At 42.9% G+C, this 24079-nt stretch overlaps 1 protein-coding gene across 1 annotated transcript in view; it reads left to right on the forward strand.

Moving 5' to 3' along the window:
• Positions 1 to 24079, forward strand: part of BACH2 (BTB domain and CNC homolog 2) — a 402740-nt gene that overhangs the window by 374526 nt on the left and 4135 nt on the right. The window contains exons 5-6 of the mRNA XM_036768691.1: positions 6755 to 8377; positions 21144 to 21350. Of these exons, the coding sequence (XP_036624586.1) occupies positions 6755 to 8377; positions 21144 to 21350 (1830 nt within the window). The remainder of the gene's footprint in view (positions 1 to 6754; positions 8378 to 21143; positions 21351 to 24079) is intronic.

Raw genomic sequence — 24079 nt, forward strand, 5'->3', positions numbered from 1 at the left:
TCTACCCAGTGAAGGACTACTCTCTGTTATATCCCTGTTATAATTAGGGCTTTCTGGTGGCAGAGTGCCTCTTTTTTAATACTTCCAGATCATGGGATAACCTATCCTAGTTTTTTTCTCTGGATAGACGGTACTATCTTTTAAGTCCCTGGAAGCTCTTAGTGTACTCAAGGGCATAAAAACATGCTAAGCAAATACAGCCTTTTGCATCATTTCCCAAACAATTTTCCACTATAATAGGAACAGGAATAGGTTCCAGTGAAAAATGTTAATGCTAGTGCTGTTTCCCCCTAAAATATTCAATATTATATTGTGTGTGTATCAAAATGTTTACTATGCATGGCAAGGTTTTTTAGTACCAAAAATACTTGTTTTCTATAAAATGACCCTTACCTTGCTATATCCTTAGGACATTCCATACCCCAAGATTCCCACGACTAACATTTATGGGTTCTATCGTATATTTCAAGCCCCAAAGAGTTTTTGTGGCCAAGTTAATTTGAAATTTTGATGTCCTAGGGGGTAGTTTTTCCACCATCCTCAGAAATGAAAAGGATTTTAAGACTTTTAAGCCATAAGGGCCTGGGAAGAAGGATACTTGATGGTAACTTTGTAAATGATACCTGGTCACATAGATAATGATCTGCACTGAGATAATTGTCACCACTGACTTCTGCAAGTACCTTCATTATAAAATAGTGCTTGGAGCCTCATGAAACTTTATAAAACCTATTTATAACGTGACCCTTCATGCAGACTAATGCCATGAGCTATTGCTATCTCTCCAAAACAACTGATGGGACTCTGACATGGTGACCTCTGAAGCAACCATTGCATCTAGTGGTTCTGTCTTATCGCAGCTATGAACAATATTGCTGATACAAATTAGAAATGGAGAAAATGCCCTGGCCACGTTGCTAAAATGTATTTTCTCTAGTCCATGGTTTAATTATGTTTTTCCTCATTAATGGATTTACTCCTTCCCTTTGGGAGAATTTTCTTGACATTCTCCATTAACTTCCTTATCTCACTTCTTGTACCTATGATTCACGTGAAAAAAAAAACCTTCAATGAAAATCCATCCTCTTTCTGACATTTTAAAGTCCTATAGCTGGTAGCCCTGTCTCTACCCTCATCCATTATTTTATCATGTAGCAATCAGTGCATGCTAAAAAAAATAACATTGAAATTTTGGATTCAAAAAATACATTCCTCAAAATAACATTTACTTTTCGGGAGAAAGGGATAGGTGGTCTCCAAAGTAGGGGTGTGAAAAAATAGGCTTAGATAGGAGACTCCACCTGTTCCTCTGGTTCCAATCTCAGAGACCAGACCTGGGCTCAGTTGGTAAGTCCATTAGATTTTGCTGCTGTCACCCAAGAAGTGCAGAATTGGTATGTTTTCCTCTTTTGTTCGTCTATCCCCTCCATACCAACTCTTCATCCAGCACTGCTAAAAGATTCCAAAGAACTTTCAGCAAACAAGCACGGCTGCAGTCAATGGCCTTCTCAACCCTCTCATCTTACTCTCACTACTAATATGGAAATGAGTCAATTCAATTTAGTGATCACATTTATTAAGCACTTACTATGTACACAGTTTTTTACTAGATGTTAAAGATCTGAATACCATCCTCCCCACACCACACCAGGCCCCCCCCCCAAAATTTCTGCCTCAAGGAATTATATTCTACTGGGCTACTCTATAGATGATTCATCAAAGCCCAAACAAAGCACTAGAACTATGGGTCATATTCTCATATATTCTACAGACATACTCTCACTTGCATGGCAGGATTTCTTTTTGTACCAGCTTCATTTCTTTCAGACCTTAAATCTTGATACCAGGGCCAGTTTTAATGACTGAATAGTTTCCTCATTTGTGTCCATTTGTCACTGAAGTTGTAGCCTCTTCTATTCTGTCTTAGGGATTTCCTCTTTGTTTCTGGGACAGGAGCTAGTCTTATAAAAATCCTAGCATCATTGTTCAAGAACCCCAGACCTTTACCCTCTAAGCCCAAAGGAAGGCAGCTTGTTCTCCCGTCTCCTGTCTAACACGCCATGTATTCGGTGACATCAGATTATTTACCTGTATGTTTGAGGTAATGGAAAAGTAAATCTTCAAAATCTTCTGGGAAACTATTTGTACAGCTCTGACCCTGGCCATGATGAGAATCTCAGACTTATTTGTTATTCATTACCTTTGGCCCCATGCCTAAGCAGGAAATTTGGGCTCATTTTGGCTTAGATTCCCTTCGAGGTAAACCAGTGTTGCCAGTCACTTCACTTTGCTCCAGCTGAACAGTTATTTATTAAGACCTGGTTGTTTGCTTTATGATCACAATGAATAGACACAAGCAATTCCTAAGGTAGAAAGACAGTGGGACTTACCCATTACAAAGGCCAAATCAGTATTTGGAGAGCCCCAGGCTAAGAGTCTACTTGTTTTAACACTTTGTTATCAAAGCAAATCTATTTGGAGCGACTAGTTTGGACTGAATCACAACAGTAGACCCCAAGTAGGGCGCCTGTTGCCGCTCAGAGCGTACATATTTAAAAGGTAATTTGTGACTTAGGCTAGGATGGGGTGATAATAATAGTGATGATGGTGATGGTTAGCATTTATATAGTACCTACTGTGTGCCAGGCATTGCACTAAGCATTTGTTCCTCATAAGCAACCCTAAGCGGTAGGTGCTATTGTTATCCCCATTTTTCAAATGAGGAAACTGAGGCAAACTCTGCCAACTAGTAGCCACTACAATAAATTATCTCTGTGCTCGAACTGTCTTTATACAAGTGTACAGATGATCACTCCGGCCCAGAGTGAACCACTGCTCTCTCTCTGATCATGGCTCAGAGCACTTACTGTCAGTGCTGTTCATCTGACCGTTAGTCACGTACTGTCATGCACCATCTCTTGTATTATTCGTCTGTTATTTTTTACTCTCATTACTGTTTACCTTTTGAGGGAGTTTTGCCTCATTTCCCCAATAAGATTCTAAGCCCCTTGAAGGGAGAGGATTGGTTCTCATAATTTCTTGTCTATCCCACATCCCTAGCACATAGTATGTGCTCAGTAAACATTTGCAGCATAGTACAGTGGAAGGAGGACCTGGGTTCAAATCCTACCTCTGATGCTTACTACCTGTGTGACCACTGAGCAAATCATATAGCCTTCCTGGGCCTCAGTTTTCCTCATCTGTTAGACAAAAAGGCTGAACTCATTGGTCTCTAAGGTTTCCTTCATCTATAATCATACTATGATGATTTTTGCTAATTTACTGAAATATAACCATGACCAGGTAATATTTAAACTCATATTGGGGAAAACCCTGTGATAGCCTCAGTTGTGTTTCAACATGAATGACCCAATTTATTTTGCCATTGATTTCAAAGAATGTCTACAAAAGCCCATCACCCCTCAGTGTGGGGAAGGAAAGGGAATAAGCATTTACATAGAGCCTACGTGCCAGGCACTGTTCTAAGCACTTTTACAAAGATGATCTCCTTTGATCATACCACAAACCCAGGAACTGGGTGCCACGATTATCTCCACCAACCCAGGAGCTAGGTGCCACTATTATCCCCATTTTACAGTTGAAGAACCTGAAGCAGACAGAGGTTAAGTGACTTGCCCATAGTTACACATCTGATTAAGTGTCTGAAGTCTGATTTGAACTCAGGTCTTCCTGACTCCAGGCCCAGCACTCTGTCCACTGTGCCACCAGCTGACCTGAAAACACCAGTGTTCTTTCAAGCTGACCAGATGAGCTATGCATGTTGTTATCTATGCATCAGGCATTATTGGACTTATCTTCAAGCTGACCTCCTACCCCAACCTACTCAGGCAAATGATTTGAAAAGCTGTGTCATTGCTTGGTAGAGGACACTCCTAACACCCATGATGCTGTTAGCGTCAGCCTGTGCCTCCCCTGAGTAAGGTGAAATTTTCTCCAGCTCTTGGCAGCTCCGTAGCACTGGAGGTAAAAGCCTGGAATTCTTTACTTTTTTCCTATTGACGATCCAAACCTAGCCTGTCTAGTGAGTGTGCCTTTACTTAATGAATCCCAATCTGCTTTTTCAGGCTTCTTGTTGGGTTTTTTTAAAATTAGACAAAACATAAAGGGAATAGAAGGGTTTGGAGTTTTTTGTTTCGGTTTTAATTAAATTTTATTTTTTAATTAACAAAAATAGGCTTTTTCTACCTCCTACTCCACCTCCATTGAGAAAGAAAGAATAAAAGGAAGGAAAGGAAAAACCCTTTTGACAAATTTTCATAGTCAAAACAAATGACTACATTGGTCAAATCCAAAAATATATGTCTCATTCTGTACCCTGAGTCCCCCAAGGAGAAGCAAGAAAGAGTAAAAGGACCCATATGTGCAAAAATACTGGTAATGATTTTTTTGTAGTAACAAAGAACTGGAAACTAAAGGGGATGCCCATCAATTTGGGAACAGCTGAACAAATTGTGTTTATATGAATGTAATGGAATACTGTTGTGCATGAGAAATGATGAAAGGGACAGTTTCATTGAAACCTAGGAAGACCTATATGAATTGAAACAGAAGGATTCGGTGAGCTTTGAATTTCATATTAAATTTGAACCAGGAAAACATGGTATACTAAGAAGAAAGACTTGGCACAAGTATAAATACGTGAGAATTGGTTTTCTCTGTGTCACCAAATGGTGGGATGCCATTACATATCTTCCTAAGCTCAGAGCAACTAAGAAATGGCCTGCAGAAACAGTGGAAGGCATTTATTTGTTAGGAGGCAGATTATTCTTAAATTCTTCCCTCTATTCCTCTTCCTTAATGATGACTTGCCATGGAGTTGAGAGGCAGTGCAGTATGGTGGAGAGGGATTCTGACTCACTACATTTGGAGTCAGAGAACCTGGATTGAAGTCCTGGCTGGGCCACTTCCCTGGATGACTTTGGCGAAGTTATTTAACCTCTCTGGGCCTCAGTTTCCCTCTCTATAAAATGAAGTGTTTAGCGTAGATGGCCTTTTGACCTTCTTTTGGTCCGTAAGATATGGGTCTCACGACACTTCAGTCCCATGCCCCCAAATTCTTCAGTTCTTGATGTTTAAATCCTCTTACTATCTTTTGTTAACTATTTCTAAAAGGTTCCTTGCTCATTAGAAGGCTTTTAATTCCACTTCTGAGTCTGCATTTTAAAAATGTAGCAGGTGCCGTGTCTACTACATCTATTATTAGTACAAAAAAAAGTATTAGATGGGAAGTGTAGTTTTGTAAACAAGCAATACCCATGTTTTAATACTCCTGTTAGGAGAGCAACGCTAATGACTAACGATGACTAATACTCTCCCTACTTAAGGCCTGCCTTATAGCATTTAAAATACTCTAGCTAGAAAGTGTTGCAAAGGCAGGTTTTGGCTAGTAGTGTATCCTAATCCCTGTAATAACAAGCCCTATTGTCATGGGATCATGTGAAATCAGATATTCAGGTTAGTATAGTGCGTTGAGCTCTGTATTAGTGAGTGTTCACCTAAAAGAACAGTCTGTTTCCATTTTCTCTGCAGTCCATCCTCCTGGTGTGTCTGTCAGAACACCACTTGTGTCATTCATTATGCATCCCATAGTAGTATATGCCATCGGATGGGAATATTTATGTCATGTTTTCCCACATCTCTTACACAATTAGCAGTGCTTGTCAGGGCCTGGGACGATGGCTTCTCTTGCCCTGTGTAATGAGGATAGTGACCCATCTATCAGCAATTCTTGTCCATCTCCACCAGGAGGAAATAGGCCTCAGGCAGCAAACACCCTTTTTTTAAGTTTCCAAGTCATTTGTGGGCATGAGCGTGTCTGTGAGCAAGCTGTGCACAAACAGTGTGTTTCCAATGGGTTTAATTTAATGGATGAGCAGAAAACATGGCAATTAGGCTTAACCATTGAAGTGCTAACAGGAAAATAGGCAGCTGCGCACTTAGAAGTGGCAGCTAATAAAAAAGAAAGGTATACATGAGGTAGCGGGGCCCTCAGGAGTTTGAGCTGACGCAACATGGCCTGCCGCCTAGGTCTTCACGTTCACGGCATTCTCCGACGGTCACCAGTTCCTTTTTCACGCAGGGTGTTGTTCTTGATTGTGACCATCAACTTTGTCGTTACGGTCATCATCATTACTGTTGTTATTGTTGGTGATAATGATTGAATGAGAGAGAGACGGCTCCAGCTAGTAACTTTAATGAACAGCCAGCTTACTAAGAGAAACGATAGTTTATATTCCTTTTCTTTCTTTTAAATTAAATGTAAAAAAGCAATTTTCGAATTCCGTATACTTATATTTTGCAAGAGTTGAATTTTCTGCCTTTGGGATTTATAGGGGGACGAAATAATGTGTTCCTTGTTGAACATGTACCTACAAATGTTGCCATTCATATGAGATCTCTCCAAAAAACTTATATTTTGGGACAGGAAAAGAATTTAAATTTTCCAGGAATTTCATTAGTGTAAACACAGGACCCGTTATCATTTTGATCGGCCACCAGACCTGGGTGCTTCTCAGTTCTGGCTGCCACATGAAGAAGTGCAGAAGTGGTGTGTGGGAGACAGCATTAATTACTGGAGGCAGCATCACTGCTGACCTGGTACAAGATTAACTGCTACTTTGAAGCCTTTATTCCCCAGACACTAGAGCTGTCTGGTTATCTCACTTCACTTGAAGGACCAGGGACAATAGCAGTGCTGATGGTAATGCTGGCAATTTCCCTGTTTGTTTTGCAGGTCACTGCTCGGGGGTTTGGTCCATTGTTACAGTTTGCCTACACTGCGGAGCTGTTACTTAGCAGAGAGAACATCCAGGAGGTCATCCGCTGTGCCGAGTTCCTGCGCATGCACAACCTGGAGGATTCCTGCTTCAGTTTCTTGCAGACCCAGCTCCTGAACAACGAGGATGGCCTGTTCCTGTGCAAAAAAGACACCTCTTGCCAGCGCATGCACGGCAACATGGAGAACTCAGAAGGCGAGGAGGAGGAGGAAACGATGGAGTCAGAAACCTCCAAGATATCATGTCCCAAGGAGCGGATGCATCCAGAGCCCCTCAGCTTCGAGTCTGCAGCCCCAGCAGCAGAGAAAGAAGAAGGCGTGCTGCCTGACGCCGACGTGCCAAGGGATGATGGCAGGGGCAGTCTGGACAAGGATACGCTGACACGGTACCCCAGATATAAGAAATACCAGCTTGCTTGTACCAAGAATGTTGTCTACAACACATCGCACATCAGTACCTCAGGTTTTGCAAGCGCACTCAGTGAAGAGAACCCTGGCAACGGCCTCCAGGCTGGGCTGGCCATGGGGCAGATTAAAAGCGAACCTCAGAGCGAAGAGAATGACGAGGAAAGCATCACACTTTGCCTGTCCGGAGAGGAGCCCGATGTCAGGGACAAAGAGGGGGATGTCGAAATGGAAAGGAAACAGCCCAGCCCCATCCCCATCCCTGTGGCCACCACCTCTGCTGCTGCTGCTGCAGCCACCGCTGCTACCCCCTCGGCCACCTGCATGGACAGATCTAAAAGCGGCTCCTCTCCTTCCTGTTTAGGGTCTCTCTTCAACAGAACAAAAAGTGCAGAGTTGTCGGGCTTGCCCAGTACTTCCCAACAGCACTTTGCCAGGAGTCCAGCTTGCCCTTTGGACAAGGGGACAACTCAGGGTGACCATAAAACTGACTACAGCCCTTTCACAGGGAATTATGGACAGTCCCATGCCAGTCAGAAAGATGCTTCCAGTGTCCCGGTGGGGTCTCCTCTCAAGGGGCCCGGGTTTGAAACTCTCTGTAAGCAAGAAGGTGAGCTGGACAGGCGGAGTGTGATCTTCTCTTCCAGCGCCTGCGACCAAGGGAACACTTCGGTGCATTCATATTCTGGCATAACCAGTTTGGACAAAGACCTCTCTGAGCCTGTGCCAAAGGGTCTTTGGGCAGGAGCTAGCCAGTCCCTCCCTAGCTCACAGACCTATTCCCACAGTGGACTAATAGCTGATCACTTGCCAGGAAGGATGCGGCCTAATACCAGCTGCCCGGTGCCAATTAAAGTTTGCCCTCGTTCTCCCCCCTTGGAGACCAGGACCAGGACCTCCAGCTCCTGCTCCTCCTACTCCTACGCAGAAGATGGGAGTGGTGGTTCTCCCTGTAGCCTCCCTCTCTGTGAATTCTCCTCCTCTCCCTGTTCCCAGGGAGCTCGATTCCTTGCCACCGATCATCAGGAGCCAGGCCTGATGGGAGATGGAATGTACAACCAAGTCCGACCCCAGATTAAATGTGAGCAGTCCTATGGAACCAACTCAAGCGATGAGTCTGGATCGTTCTCTGAAGCAGACAGTGAGTCATGTCCTGTGCAAGACAGGGGCCACGAGGTAGGGAGTTAAGATAAGTACAAGTGTGTAACCCATTAAACTGACCCATTATTGGCCTGCCATGGCTCCCTAGGGCTTACGCCTCTCTCTCCCTTGCCAGATTTTTCTTATTGCTGGGGCAGAAGGTTCTAGGGTGGTTGGGATATATCTCTCTCCCCATCTCCAGAAGCTTTTTGGTTTGAGATTGTACCTGATTTGTTTGAACTGCTATTTAAATTTTAATATCCCACAAACAGCACAGTATGGTGGAAAGAGTGTTGGATTTGGAGGCCTGCTAACTACAGTATGTAAGACCTTTTCCCTCTCTTGGCCTTCAGTTTCTTTCATCTTTAAAATAAAGGGGTTGGACCGGATGCCAGGCTCTAAAACTGGGATCCTGAGGGTGACCCAGGTCACCGCCCAGAGGCTGTGCTAGCAGAGCATACACATTGAAAGGTCCTACCAAGCTAAAAAAGGTCTCAAAAAATGGTCCCACTAACAGGCTCTATGTCCATCCTACAGAGACCAGCCTAGCTAAGTTCAGGGGCTCTTTGCTAGAAGTCACCAGGTGATGAACTTTCATAGGCACAACCTTCTATCCCATAAGGCTTGGAAGGGGGTCGTGATTTGAACTGGTGGAGGAACCAATAAACTCTCAGATACTTGAAGCATTAAAGTCACAAATATCCAACAAGTGCAGTCACATAGCCTAATGGTAAAAGCAAATCTATCTAGATTCCACTGAGATAGTCCTTAAGCCTTTTTTCCAGTGCTTAGCACAGTTCCTGGCACATAATAGGCACTTAATAAATGTTTATTGATTGAGTTTTCAAATGTCGCCTTTCTCCCTGCTTCCTTTCTCACCACTAAGAGACTTGAGCCTTAGCAGTCCAATCCTGGGAGTGGCTTTCTTGCCTTCTAGGAAGAGAACTAGCCTTACCTAGACTGAGGAAAAGGGAGGGAAACCTAGGTAATCCTACCACAGCCTCGCAATCTTTAAACAGCTGGCTTATATCAGTGCCTTCATACTCCCCCTCCTCCATCTCCAGCCTGAAGAAAAGTATGGGTCCTCTTTCAAGGAAGAATACTTTTTCATTTTAGGTAATTTAGTTTGCTTTTTTTTTTAAATAAAAATTGAGTGATTCAAACAGGCGTAGAGGGCTGGGGGTGGCAGAGACCAGAGCTATGATTTTATTAGTTTAGTTAATTACCTACACTAACAAAATTTCCTCTACTAATATAGATCAGCACCTACTCTGCAACTTATAGGCTTAGAGAGTTGCCTGAGGCACTGAAAAGTTAAGTGACTTGGCCAGGGTCACAGAGCTAACATGTGGAAGAGATGAAACTTGAACCTAGGCCTTTCTGAATCCAAGGTTGGCTCTCTAGCCACATCTGCCTCTTAATATCCAAAGAAGCAAAAGTAGTTCAGTGGAGAGCACATTGGAGTTGGAGTGAAAGGACCTTGGTTTGACCCAAGGTCTTTCTGACTCCAGGTTCAGTTCTCTGTCCACTAATCCACAACTGCTTCTTAATATCTACATCATAGATAAATGGTATTCATCACAATTAAACAGTAGTGGTTTCCAGGTCTTCTCTGTGCTGTCCTTATAAACAGAAGACCCTGGAGCTGGCCTTAAAGGTTCCTTAGTCTCCTGTATGCTGTCCCTACTTTGATCCCATTTCCCAAGGTGACACCAGAAGCACACACAGTCAGTCAGACATAACGCTGTGGGGGATAGATATCACTTAATGTGCCCTCTATAAATTATAGGAAATGAGGTTTAATGGCTAGGGGAATTGAGCTCTTGGTTTTCATCCAACACTGAAATTGAAATGCTCATACTCGAAGAGATTCAATTTCTCAAAGTGATAGGCGATGAGGTTGGGGTCAAGACCAGATACCTCATAGAGGTAAGAGGACTGAGGAAATAGCAGAATAAGAAGCCCATGTTTTTCCACTCTCACAAATCTGCTAAGAAAGTCATAGAAAAATGCTTAGATACATATGTGTCATGATTTGATAGTTCATCTTGTTGGTTGTTTTGCTGATTGGCACGGAAGTGAATACAGGTGAGGCCAGATACCACCTGCGCTTCATATCTGTCTTAGAACCAGTGGGTGGGTCTTGTCCTCAGCTGTCAGTTGGAAAAATGAAGAAACAATGGGAAGTTCATGTTTGTGCCAGCGGTGGGGGTGGTATGTGGGGAGATGGAACAAATGCTGAATTTAGAATCAGAGGGTCTGAGTTTGAATTCCAGCTCCGCCACTTACTATTTCTGTTACCTTGGACCTCTCTTGGCCTCAGTCTCCTCCTCTGAAAAATGAAGGTGTTGAACTAAAACCCTAAATCCGTGGTCCTGTGATCCCTTAGAGTTCACAGGCTATCCCCACAGGGGTGGGGAAGATTAATTTAACCAGAGAGCTGAAATTCCATTAAGTTTGGGGGTGGGGTGGGAAGAGTCTTTTCAGAAAGCCTTGTGAGGTTTAATCATTCAACCAATATGAAATCTACAAGAAGAACATGAATTTTTTAGCTTGATCGGGGATTTTGAAAATGGATCTCCTGCAGTCACCTGCTTTTTTAAAAGGCATCTTTGTGAGTAGTCATCTGCCACCTGCATTGCTCTCTGGTTTTCTGCCCCTTTGCCCCTATAAAACAAAAGCAGGAAATTATTTTAAATCATTTCAGTTTTATTTAATAATAAATTAATAATTTTAATACTCATAAAATTTTAAAAATTATTTTAAAGGGTATTGAAAAATTATTAAAAATAAGTTAGCTGAATAAATAGGAAATGAAATGAGAATCTTTCCCAGCTGAATATCTCAGGGTCACTTGGATTTTATATCTTTGCACCTAGTAAGCATTCATTAAATGCTTTATTATCCATCCATCCATCCTAGAGTCAAGCCACAGTTAAATGTGACATTGACCTTGAGTGAATGGAGGTTTTATGAAACAGGTCAAGGGTTTCTCTCTCTCTCTCTCTCTCTCTCTCTCTCTCTCTCTCTCTCTGGGTCTGATAGAGCTTCTGTTTTATTTTGTGAAACTGTTGACATATGTCCAGTTTATCAATATAATGATTTGGGGGGCCCTGGAGTGAGGAAGGAGTGATTTACTGTAGAAGAATGGATCACATTAAAAAAAGGCAAACAGCTTTTCATTCCCTTTCTTTTCCTTCCTTAAGAAAGTTATTCTAAAAAGGTTGTGTTTTTACGGTGGCTACGAATACTTAAGAAGCTGCCAATTTCATATAAACCTCCTTTTACCCCACCAACTTCCCAAGAGAGAAGTTAGTCGTTTATTGGCACTTAATGCTGCCGACAAGAGTGGGGATGTTTCCTCTTTTCAGCCAATGTCCATCCAGCTGCCTTAAAATATAACGACAGCAATACAACTAGACATATTGAATTTTTAAGAAGCAATAATCAGTCAAGCTGTAATAATAATCTGAAATAGCTTCTCCTCTCTTTTACTCAATTGCTTTAGAATATAATTTGTGTTTATACTCTCAAAATTTTTTTATTTTATAAACAAACAATGAAAAGAAAACTCTTCTAATCAGCTGGACTACTTACAAACCACATTTGCCTTGACACAGTGGTACTGCCATTACCTGTGTATTTTTCAGCATCATGATTTATTGATCAATAACTAATCTTAAATTTGAAAGTTTCACATTAGGATAACTTTTTTTGTTCAGACACTTAATTTAATCATGGAATTCCACCCAGTCCTAGAGAGAAGGCTCATTTAGACAAGTTACCAAAACTATTATAAAGGCATAGGTCCTTTAAATCTGAAAACATTTGCAAGGGTTTTCTTCATTCCCTAGTTAATATTTTTCATTAGAGGAGAGAGAGAGAGAGAGAGAGAGAGAGAGAGACAGGGGGGCGGAGAGAGAGAGAGAGAGGCTGAACTCCAGAGCTATCTAACATTAAAATTAGCAGATTAATCTTGACAACAAGAATTAATAAGATTTGAAATGCTACAGGAAAAAGATGGATTTCCAGGTAACCCCAACACACAAAATGCTGTCTTCCCAAGCTCTTGTTTTATACTTAGTTGAATCAGGTGAGCCTGTGTATTGTGTACATGTATATATGTGTGTGTATGCACACACGGTTGATCTATATGTATATATTCACCAGTGCTTCAGGGAGTTATGATTTCATCTGAGTGCATACTCCCCCTACTGACACAGAATACAATCCTCCTATAATTCATTAGATAGATTGCAATTGCCAAAATATCCATGCCCCTGCAGCCAAATTCCTTTCAACTTAACCAAGATGGTCCTCAGAAAACAGATGTACAGATGTATTTTTATTATATCTGTGACTAATCTGCTATTTAAAAAGAAAAAGTGCCCTTAGCTCTATATATTTCTAGTTGGCATTATATTTTTGCTCTTTTCAGACTCTGTTCGGAAGATTTCTTAGTCTCTACAATACTAAAGCATGCTACATGAAAGAGAAAAGAAACACCATGAGAAAGAAGGTTAGGAATACTCCTTGGGAATGATAATATTGTATCTATTATTATAGATATATTATAATATATATCTATTACGATAATATTATATCTATATAGAACCGTTAGTTTTTTAAAGCACTTTCACATCTATTTTTCTATTTTATCTTCAGAAGAACCCTATCAGGCAGCCAAGGCAGGTAAAAGATTCAATTAAATTTATCTATTTATGAGGCATAAAGATGTGTGACTTACCTAAGGTCACATAGTTAATTGGTGGCAGAACCAGAGCAGAAACTCAGGTTTCCTAACCCCCAGACTATTACGTTCATTCCCTTTACACAAAGGGCATTATAGTATTATGGTAAATCACCTAGGTGAACAGCATTTGGGGGAGGGCAGGGGAGGGGACAGCAGTGAAGGAGCAAGAAAAGTGTTTGCAAGAGAGCTTTGTCGTGCCCTTCTCCCTGCAGCAGCCACCTAGCCCTAAAACTCTTATTTCAGCGCAGGGGCTGTGATCCTCTGTCAGATAGGAATAATAACACCCTTCCTGCCTACTTCACAGGGTTTTGGGAGGATCAAATGACAGCATAGATGTGAAGGTGCTTTGAAATGTTAAAGGCGCCATCTCGATAGAGGAGGGCAGTATCCTTCCATCCTGACCTTCCCCTTTCATGTGAGCTCTCTAGTCAAACATCTGAACTGGTGCGTGTGTCTGGGTTTTTTTATTTTTTAGGAATGAAAAAAGTTTCCCAAATTAGCCTTCCACTATATGATTTTTTTTATAGAAGAGTCATTTTTTTATGGCATTGTCTAAAGATTGCAATTCTGCCCTAGCCTCCTCTTAAATCCAGGTGGGCTGTCTATACTGTGTAGGTGAAATGGACCCTAGGAAGTTAGGGCAGGAAGGGGAGGTTGTTGGAATGAATGTTAACTATTACCGTTGCTGTTTCCTTTTCCTTCATACGTAAGCCCCCTGACACGGTTAAGGAAAACAATCAAGGCCCTTGGCTTTTTTATAAGGTGTAATGAATGATGTACTAAGAAGAGAAAACAGATCTAAGGACCCAGGAGCTCCGAGAGCAACATACTCCTGACTAGGAGCTGGCTGTCTCTTTGGTATCAGTGGTGTGGTGGCTCCAAAAAGAAGACCATGCCAGCAGCCCTCAGCAGCTGATCTCTTTTGGGTCAGGAAGGAGAGCTAGTGTCCTAACTTCCCCAACCCTTTTCCCTGAGATCCTGCTGTCTACTTAGCACACGATGATGCCACTTTGATTTTCATATTTGAAAGTTTCCATCTTGCCCCTAGCACCTGGGAGCCAGAGTGAACCAAATGGATCGGCAGCCACCATTCACTCTCAATCTCTTGAGAGCAAAAGCCCCTGAAGTATCTAGCCGGCCTGAAATCTTCCCCCTCCTTTGTCAGCTCGGATCCAATGGCTTGGGCTGTTCCTCAGATCCATTCCATGCTTTGTTCTCCCAAGCGAAAAGAGGGGTCAGTCCCTTGTGAGGGCAGGGCCACAGCCAGCAGCACTGAGTGTTGCAAGCTGTGACATTCGCTAATGACACTGGAAAGAATGAGCAGGCTCCGTGAGGCCTTTCCCTTGCTGAGTCAGGGACTGCCCCAGCCTGTCTGGGACTCCGCTGGAATCCAGAGCATTACACAGAGGGCTTGTATGTTGTAATGCTGATGCTAATACAAGAACGAACACCCACAAATCAGAAACACAGTTTATTTTATATGCAGCTTGTTTATCTGATGGTGTATTTGGATTGGTGGTGTATAATGGGAAGAGATGTGGTAATACCAGGCTGTTCCAGAGTGGTTGGTGTGTGGCATTAAGTAGATTGCAGTATTTATACTGTATAGTAAGTTAAAATCTGAGCCACTGATACACTGTAAAAGCCAGGAAGGAGTAAGTTGTATGGAGAGATGGGAAATAAAATGTTAAGTCCTTTCATGAGTCCATTTTGGGTATAATAATGCACAGAAAGAGGGTGGAGGAAAGAACAGAAACATTGTACTTGTCTTTCATTTTGCCTAAGATTAGTGACGTTATTTGGGGTTTTTGCAGCCACTTCTGAGGGTTGCAGAATTGTGTGTGTGTGTGTGCGTGTGTGTATCCGTGTGTATGTAAAAGCCATAAGTGCACTTCACCACAGGTCTCCCGAGAGGACAAAAGGATTAGTTGGCTATTTCCACCCTGAAAGAAAGGCCTCCGTGCCTGCGATGTAATACTTTCAGGGGCCGAAAAAGCAATAGATTTGGAGGCAGTATTAAGGAGCTTGAAGAATACCTTAGGAATTTTTCATTTGTTTACTATAACATTTTTCATTCTCGAAAGGAAAGATACCTTTTGAAGAAACACTAGAAATATATTTTCATGTGGGGAAATCTACAGTTGTGTCTCCTTCCCGTCAGTCCCCTTTGAAACCCAAGCTAGTACTGCAGTAGCTACGTTGTGAGTGGATATTGACTTCTCTTTTACAACCTTTCAGACCAAGAGTTCCGCTCTCAGGCCCCCCAGCCTGTTTCTCCAGTTTTTGAGAGCCACTGTCTGACTGTTTCAAAATACTTTGTTGGCTCCTGGTATTTGCCCCCCCCCCCGACTTTTCCCTGTGTCGTGAGCTGCAGGCACATTTCTTTCCTGAAAATAAAGGTGTTTTAGAACAAAATCAAAATCGTTTTACTGTGACTTTTTTTTAAGGGGCTAAAGCCTAACGCTCACCTTGCAAAGAATCCCTCTTCCAACCCCCATATTGAAACATGAGGGTGTCTCTCCCAGAACTCTGGACTTCAGGCACAATCTGGGCTCTGAATGTGCCATGTTTATTGTCCAAGGGGTCTGAAGGGGAAATCAAACATTCTTTGATATCTTTAGCTGGCCCTATGCAAACACAGCACCCAGGGATAAGGCCAGTCTAAGTATATGAAACGAGGAGCCTTTTGTTCTGCCGGCGTTTATTTAGCCATGAGAGCTACACTGAACAACTCTGGGGTGACACATCCCGTTATTATTATGTTTTCTCGGGGCCAGAATTTCACAGCCGGCCACAGGACAGAGTTTGCCATGTAGTAAATATATCAGCCAGTGCTTTGGCACCTTCTCCCGGTGCCTGGCCCTAAAGACCTTCAGAACTTAACTGTGATGTGAATTGACAAAGAAATTAGGCACCGGGACAAGAAAGATCAAGTGATTACTTTGGGCCCAAGGATTCAAAGTTCTAATGTGTGTGCGGAGCTGGAAAGGAACAAAGAAAATAGGGCTTAAAGACATTTAGGGTTGATGGCTGCTTAAACAGCCCTCCAGATGTAATACTTCAGCATCCGAATACCGAGCAGGAGTGGGTTTCTGTTTCAGGAGTCTTATCCAGGAAATCCAGGTAAATCTATTTTCTATGACAATTGATAGGAGCCTCAGCCCATTTGTTCAGAAAGGATTCCTGTAGCTGGAGGGAAGTTTGGGTGTTTAGTGCCATCTGCTGGGTAATTCAGACCTGACAGACTCTAAAATGAGGATTAAGATTCCAGTGTGTAACCATGTTTGCTTCTTGGCCTGTGAGTGCAGGGCTTTCATTTCCCCAAGGAACAGGAAATAAGCCGGCAGCTCTCGTTGGCTTAACAGAGAGAAAATGCACAGTCAACAAAGACCCTAGAAAGTTTTAATAGCATGAACTCTTTAAGAGGACAGGGAGCCTGTTCTGAATGGTATCTGGATCACAACACATAGCAGGTGTTGGGTTTGGGGGGTGGGGTTGGGAGGGTGGGTGGAAGAGGGAGAACCTCTACCTGCGATTTCATCAACGTGAGGAATTCAGAGTGTGGAAATTTCCTCCACTGATACAGATCAGTAAGTCATGTGTCACTTATTCCTTCCAGTGACATGGAAGATCCCCAGGCCTTACCATCTGCAAAGGGAAAGGGATAAGCATTTATAGAGTGCCTACCATGGACCAAGCCCTGTGCAAAGCACTTTTTACAAATACTGTCTCATTTCTTCCTCACAACCACCCGGGGAGGTAGATGCTATTATTATCCCTATTTTACAGTTGAGGAAACTGAGGCAAACAGGTTAAGGGTCTTGATAGTAAACGTCTGAGGCCAGATTCAAACTCAGGTCTTCCTTACTCCAGGTCCAGCGCTCTTTCTAGGCTAATAAAACTTTCTAGGGTATTTGCTGACTGTGTATTTTCTCTGTCCACATGCCATCAGCTGCCTCCATGCCCTTCAGTCTCCTGGCACTGCCGTCCAACCTACTTATGTAACCTAAGGCTCCTTGGGCCTTGGCATCTGCCCAGTCATTGAACCCTCAGGCTTCCTGACCTCTATATCCGCCTTACAGCCGAACTTTGTTTTATGTGTTATCTTCCTGTTTAGAGAATGAGATCCTTGAGAACAGGGACTCTATTTTTTCTTTTTGAATCCTCAGTGCTTGGCACTGTTCTTGGCAGATAGTGTCTAATAAATGCTTTTTCCTTCATTCAGTCACCGATGGTCTTTAAGAGGCTGCCTGGGCATTACAAAGTTGAGTGACTTGCCCACCCATTATCTTTCTGACTTCCAGAGCCAACCTTCTATGCACTCCGACATTCTGCCTTTTATCATGGGGTGGGGTGGGGGTGGGGTAGTAAATATTAAGTAGCCACAGTCACTTTTCAGAGTCTAATCCTTTACTAGTAGAACATTCAAGAGAACCTGTTCCCTTGGGCTTTTGCCAAACCTGGCTTTTTGTATGAACTCACTTTTATTTATTTTCCTTTCTTGCAATGAACTTTATGATCATGAACAAACCTAAACATTTCAGTACATAAGGAACAAAAAAAAAAGAGGATAGTATATGAAATTGTGAGTTTCTGTTACATATAATTTGTTGCATTCAGTTTTGTCAGGATTCTTTGATTTTTTCACTTCAGAAGAGCCATTATTTCATCAATGGAGAAACATCTTCCATTGACCCAGATTGCAGCTCCTCCGTCCCTTAGGAGAGGGTCTTGATAAGTTGCTGTGGCCAATGAACTTGATCAGGAGGCAGCCAGTTTCCTTGTAACATGCCCCTCAATACTTAACCAGGCCAGTTCCCAGTGGGCAGATGCACATTGCCAGGCCACTAATCAAAATCTTTCCACCCACCAGAGATTGCATTCTACTGCCTTTCAAGCCTGAGGATCACCTCCACACCTTGACATGGCATCAAGGAAGGACTTTAGAGAGGGTGTCATGGGTTACTCAGAGGCAGTCCTGACTACAAGGGTAGCCCTCTTATCTAACTACCACACAACGTCACCTCCCTTGACTCTGACAGTCACTTCCTCTCAACCCTCTAAGACTAGAAGTTTCAGAAGTTTCAACCTGCATTGGTAGAGGGATTTCTCACCAGGAGCTTCCTTCCTTGTTGTTGTTGTTGTGGAGTCTTCTTGGCAAAGAGACTGGAGCTGTTTGCCTTTTCCTTCTTACCGATGAGGAAACTGAAGTGTTCAATGCCTTGCCCAGGGTCAAACACATAGTGAGTGCCTGAGGCCACATTTGAACTCAGGAAGATGAGTCTTCCTAACTCCCAGGCCCAGCACTCTATCCACTGTACCACCCAGCTGCCCATGAAATCACTAGTCCCATTCTTCATCAGTCAGCATCCCTCCAGGCAGGGCGTTGTAATTTTACAGAATATAGAGAAAACTATTTCTGCCCTCTAGATAATAACTTTAGAGGGGGAAATAATTTAACTGCCCTGGCTGACAAAAAAATAGGAAATGTACCAATCTACCCGAGCATTCAATAGAATTGAAACGCTGGGATATCTGACCTGTGTACACATGTGAGCAGGCATTCAGCATATTGGAACAGAAAGACCACTGGAAGCAGAAGGCCAGGGCTCTAGTTCCGGCTCCACCACCTAGGGGCTGCGTGTCTTTGGGTCTCTCACTTCACTTCTGGGCCTTAGCACCCTCATCTTTAAAATGAGGGAATTGGACCGGATGTTTTCTAAGGTCTCTTATAGCTCTAAATCCTTTGGTCCCCTAAGTCATTTAACCTCTTCCCACCTCAGTTCCCCATCCATGAAATGAGGGGAACGTGAGTCGTATATCCTACCTACCTACCAGTTATCGTGAATGCACGAGGCTCATGGTAACTAATAACATAGCATTTATATAATGCTATATAAATGTAAGGCGTTATGATTATCTTTCAGTGGAAATGATAGCTGTCAGGTCAGGCAGCAGAATCAGGTTGGAAAAGCCTTGACAGGCTAGAATGATAGTCCCAATTTAGTTGAGATAAACAGCTCAAATTACCATAATGCTTAAGTGTTGAAGGCAGATGGTATTCATAAAGGCATAGTGTCCAGTGTCATAAAGTCTCCTGCACTTTACCCTAATCACATGACTGGAGTATTATACACAGTTCTACATGCCATATTTTTAAAAACTTACTTATCTTTAGTTTTCAACATTCATTTCCACAAGATTTTGAGTTCCAAATTTTCTCCCCATCTCTCCCTTCCCCCCCACCCCAAGATGGCATGCATTCTGATTACCCCTTCCCCTAGTCTGCCTTCCCTTCTGTTACTCCCCCTCTTATCCCCTTCCCTCCTACTTGTAGGGCAAGATAGATTTCTGTACCCCGTTGCCTGTATATCTTATTTCCCAGTTGCTACATGCCACATATTTTAAAAGGATATTAGTGAGCTGGATTATACCCAGAAAAGAGTAAACAGGACGGTGATGGGACTAGAAACTAGGCCGTGTTGAGACCAATTGAAGGATCCTGGGGGTATTTAGCCTGGAGAAAAGATGCCTTGGAAGAGGAGGAGTGCTGAATGCTAGTTGTCTTCAAGTATTTGAAGGGCTGCCACATGGAAGATGGATGACGTATTCTGCTGGCCCCAGAGGAGAGAACTAGGAAGTTGAGCCTTCCCATTTCTCCAAAGTATTAGATACCTGCAGGGATATCCTAATAAATGTTCGATAACCAATGGGGGGGGTGAGGTGGAGGAGGGTGGAAGGGGAATGAGGGGAAGGCACACAGGACACACCTTTAAGTTTATCCTGCATTATTAGCATTTTCTCCATCACTCTATTACAATCAAAAGAACAATAAACCTGATTTGTAGTGTTTGCCAATTTCCTAGGTATAAAGATTTAACAACCAGACCTTAAGCAGGTATAAGCTAATTACAATACATTGTTGGGTACCCATTTGTTCAGCTGTTTGGTGCTCAAGCATTACCTTAGTTGATACTTTGCATGTGGTTAGTGATTTCATAAGGATTACCAGAGTAACCTATTTAAATTAGTATTTTTTTTTGCAGGGGGGAAGGCAGGGCAATTAGGGTTAAGTGACTTGTCCAAGGTCACACAGCTAAGTAAGTATGTCAAACGTCTGAGTTCGGATTTGATCTCAGGTCCTCCTGATTCCAGAGTCAGTGCTCTACTCACTGTGCCACTTAGCTGCCCCATTTAAATTAGCATTAATGAGACTTATTTTACATTATTCTCCTTCACTGTACGTTCTAGTCCTAATAGGTCTTCGTGCTGTTCTCCAAACTCAGCCTACTACCTTCTGCCTCCTTGCCTTCAGACAGGCTGTATCCTATGCCTGAAACGCATCTTCTCCTTCACCTCCACCTCTTAGAATGCCCTAGTTTCATGCAAAGCTCAGATAAAGCCTTTCCTGATCATGTACATATTTACCTGTGCATGTGTTATATCTCCACAGTAAAATAGAAGCTCCTCGAGGGAAGGCTCGTAGCATCATACGGCTGGTCCAAACCTTTTGTTTTATAGATGAAAACTGAGAGCTAGAACAGGGAAAGGACTTAAACAAGGTCACACCCAGGTAGTGTCAAAGGTGTGGCCTGAGCCTAGGGCCATCTTGACCCTGTAGGCAATATTCTTTCTCACTGCCTTATATACCTAGTGGGAGCTTAATTAAATATTTATTGGATTAGACCAGGATAAAAGTGCTATGTCATCTGAAAATTTTGCTCATTCCAGTATATTCAGCATCATTTTCTAGAGTAGAGATAGGCTCTGCTGATAATCAAACACAGCATATGTTTGTGCTTGCTTTGTGTTCTCCTTTAGCTATTTATGTTTTAACCTAAATCTTGGAATTCCCTTATATTTAAAAATGCGAAGCTGCTGTCCCCCACTTCATCCTCTAAACCAGCAATAGACTCATTTTCGAACTTATCTTCACTCATTTTGTGACCTCATGAAGGTGACAGTGACACTTTGGGGAGGATGTTCTGTCTGTTAGAATTATACAGTAGCCATACAGTAATAACCAGTGATCTTCATCCTTGGTTTCAGGTCAAACTTCCCTTTCCTGTTGATCAAATCACAGATCTCCCAAGAAACGATTTCCAGATGATGATAAAGATGCACAAGTTAACCTCAGAACAGTTAGAGTTCATTCATGACGTTCGCCGGCGTAGCAAGAATCGAATTGCAGCTCAACGCTGCCGCAAAAGGAAACTGGACTGCATTCAGAATTTAGAATGTGAAATACGGAAACTGGTGAGTTGGGCCACTCTGTCCTCTTGCTCCGCAATTGGAAATCTCCCAGATTGCTGGAAAAGTTGGATAGTGAGGGCAAGAATAAAGGGAAATGTCAAAGAAAAAAGGCCAGCATCCAGGAGAGGATTATGATCATTTAATTTTATTTTAAAATAATGCCCCAAAAGGAAATTATAGCTTCAGGTGTTTGCATGTGTACAAAATGCTAATAGTGTCTCATGGCCTTTATTATTTATATAAAGATAATTCTTTTTCAGATTTAGTCCATAAATGGAGCTATGTATAGCTCATCTGATTGAAGGCTAAGGCCTAGACAAGATCTCATAAGATCTTTTCCAGCTCTAATACCTATGATTCTGTCGTTCACGAACAGATGTCCCATTCCACATGCTTAAGGGTATCTCATTTATTCTCCTGCAACAAAAAAGAGATAGAGTTTGAAGTTCACTGCCACTCACGGTGCTAAGCTCCTCTCCTTACAAGACAACTAAGCCTCAGACTAGGAGTCCACCTCAGTTCTGTAAAATTCTGCATTCATCCCCACATTTCCAAAGACCTGAATGATGGAGCCCATTGGTGAGGCCAATGCCATGTCTGCATTAGCCCGAGAAGTGAAAGATGTAGCAACATTGCATCATACACAATTGCCGTGATATCTCCCTGTTACTACGCCTCAGGCAGCCTTTGGCCTTATCTTAAACCTCTGGCTTGATAAAAATAAAGCAGAAAAGTGAAGCCATTTGAAAAGCTGGAGGAGTTCTTAAAGGCTTTATAATCAGTGTAAAAAAGCACACTCAGCTTTAGTGTCCCCGTTGAGGAAGTAGCACTCAAACACATGTTCCCCTACATTGAAGCTCTTACCACACACATTGCTCATCTCCATGATACCAGTTTAATCAATGGGTGTACTAGCCTAGCTCTGTTCTTCCTTCAGGTCCTGGTCAGATCATCACTCCAGTCACTCAATCCTTAGCCTCTCCTGGGGAGACCTCGTACTGAGGGTGAAGGCCAGGAAACTTTGCTGTCCTCTGCCCAGCACAGGAAGCTCATTGCCCTACTATGATCCATGTTTTGTGTGAGAGCCAGAAAGCTCCAACTTTTCCAAACTTCTTTGGGTCTTTCCTATCCCCCATCCACCCCTTCAGAATTCTTTGTCTCGAGCACACACCACACAGCTTTTGCAAACTTGCCTAATGTATTTCTCTCAAGTTACACGGCTACATCTGTTTATTTTTCATTTTTTAAACATGTTTTCTTGGTAAATTTATAAATATTTTAGCAGGTGCCCTTTCCCTGTGTAAATCTCTCAGACACACATGGCCACCCTGCCTGCCAGATTGCATTTCCTTTCTCTCACATTCACCACATAAGGACTCATTTTCTTTCTTGGGTTTCTGCTTGCTTGATATTCATCTTTTCTCTCCTCATCTCTCTCTCTTTTCCTCCTTGCCTCTCCTTTTCTTTCCGTTGCTGTTTCTGTCTCTTCTCTTCCTTTGTCATTCACACACACACACACACACACACACACACACACACACACTCTCACTCTCTCTCTTTCTCTCTCTCTCTCTCTCTCTCTCTCTCTCTCTCTCTCACTCTCTCTTTCTCCCCCTCTCCCCCTGTCTCCCTCTCCCTCTCCCTCTCTCCCTCCCTCCTTCCCTGTTATTTCTAATTTGGAAGAGTTTGGCAAGGGTACCAAAGAGAAGGGCATGAGAGGCCAAAGGCATCCCTGCCTGTCTAGGCTATGATGACCAATAGCCACTGGAGTGACCTGCAGCCATCAGGTCAATCAGTTAATAAATATTTATTAAGCACCTACTGTGTGCCAGGCACTGTGCTGAGTGCCATCCACCTATATTGACAGAGATAGCACTTAATTGCTGGAGAACGAATTATCCTAATTATCAAGTCCGCTTACTTCCTACAGCCTTTCCCTTTTCCTCCTTATACTTTCTGAGGCAGTCCTTGCTTGGAGATGACTAGCAGAGTGTAAAAGCTTACTCTCCAAATGGTAGGTGAGCTGTCCTTGTGTGGCACCTCCCACACACAGATTGCTGTGTCAGTCACCGCAGCTTTCTTGCCACTGTCGAGCCTGGCACCAGCTGAGAAAACAAGGCACTGCTAGTGCCAGAGGGATGAATCCAGCTGTGCTTGGTAGCTGCCCAGAGAAAACAGTGATTGGCACAGCCCCAAAGGAAGGGCTCCCCAGCGTGCGTAAAAAAGGAGAGGACTTTTCTGGAGCTGTCACACTGGCAGGGGAGCCAGGCGGGGCCCCTCTCACAGACTGATTTAGTCCAGGAGGGGGAGTCTGGAATTTAAAATCGAGGAGGAGATCTTTCATTTGGAAGCCTGTTAGTAATCGTCATGTGGCTTGTATCAAAACCTCTAGCGTGTAATGACAGACATAACTATGACTGTACCTGCAAAGGCTGATCCAGCCATTCTTAAAAAGCCCCCAGATGAAGCTATTATGTCAACTTAGGCCATTCCCTCATTCACAAAATAAAAAAGACCATGGACGTGACCAGTCAGAGCATTTCAACCCTCTTCACTAATAGCAATCCTTGCTGCGCTGTCATAAACCATAGACCATCAGTGCTGGGAGGGACCTTAGAGATCATCTAACCCAGTCCCTCTCATGACACAAATGAGGAAATTGAGGCCCAGGGAGAAGCGTTTAACCACAACTACAGATACTGGTTGTGAAAACTGCCACTTTGAGTTGGTGA

Source organism: Trichosurus vulpecula, chromosome 7 (genome assembly GCF_011100635.1).
Source record: "Trichosurus vulpecula isolate mTriVul1 chromosome 7, mTriVul1.pri, whole genome shotgun sequence".
NCBI lineage: Eukaryota > Metazoa > Chordata > Mammalia > Diprotodontia > Phalangeridae > Trichosurus > Trichosurus vulpecula.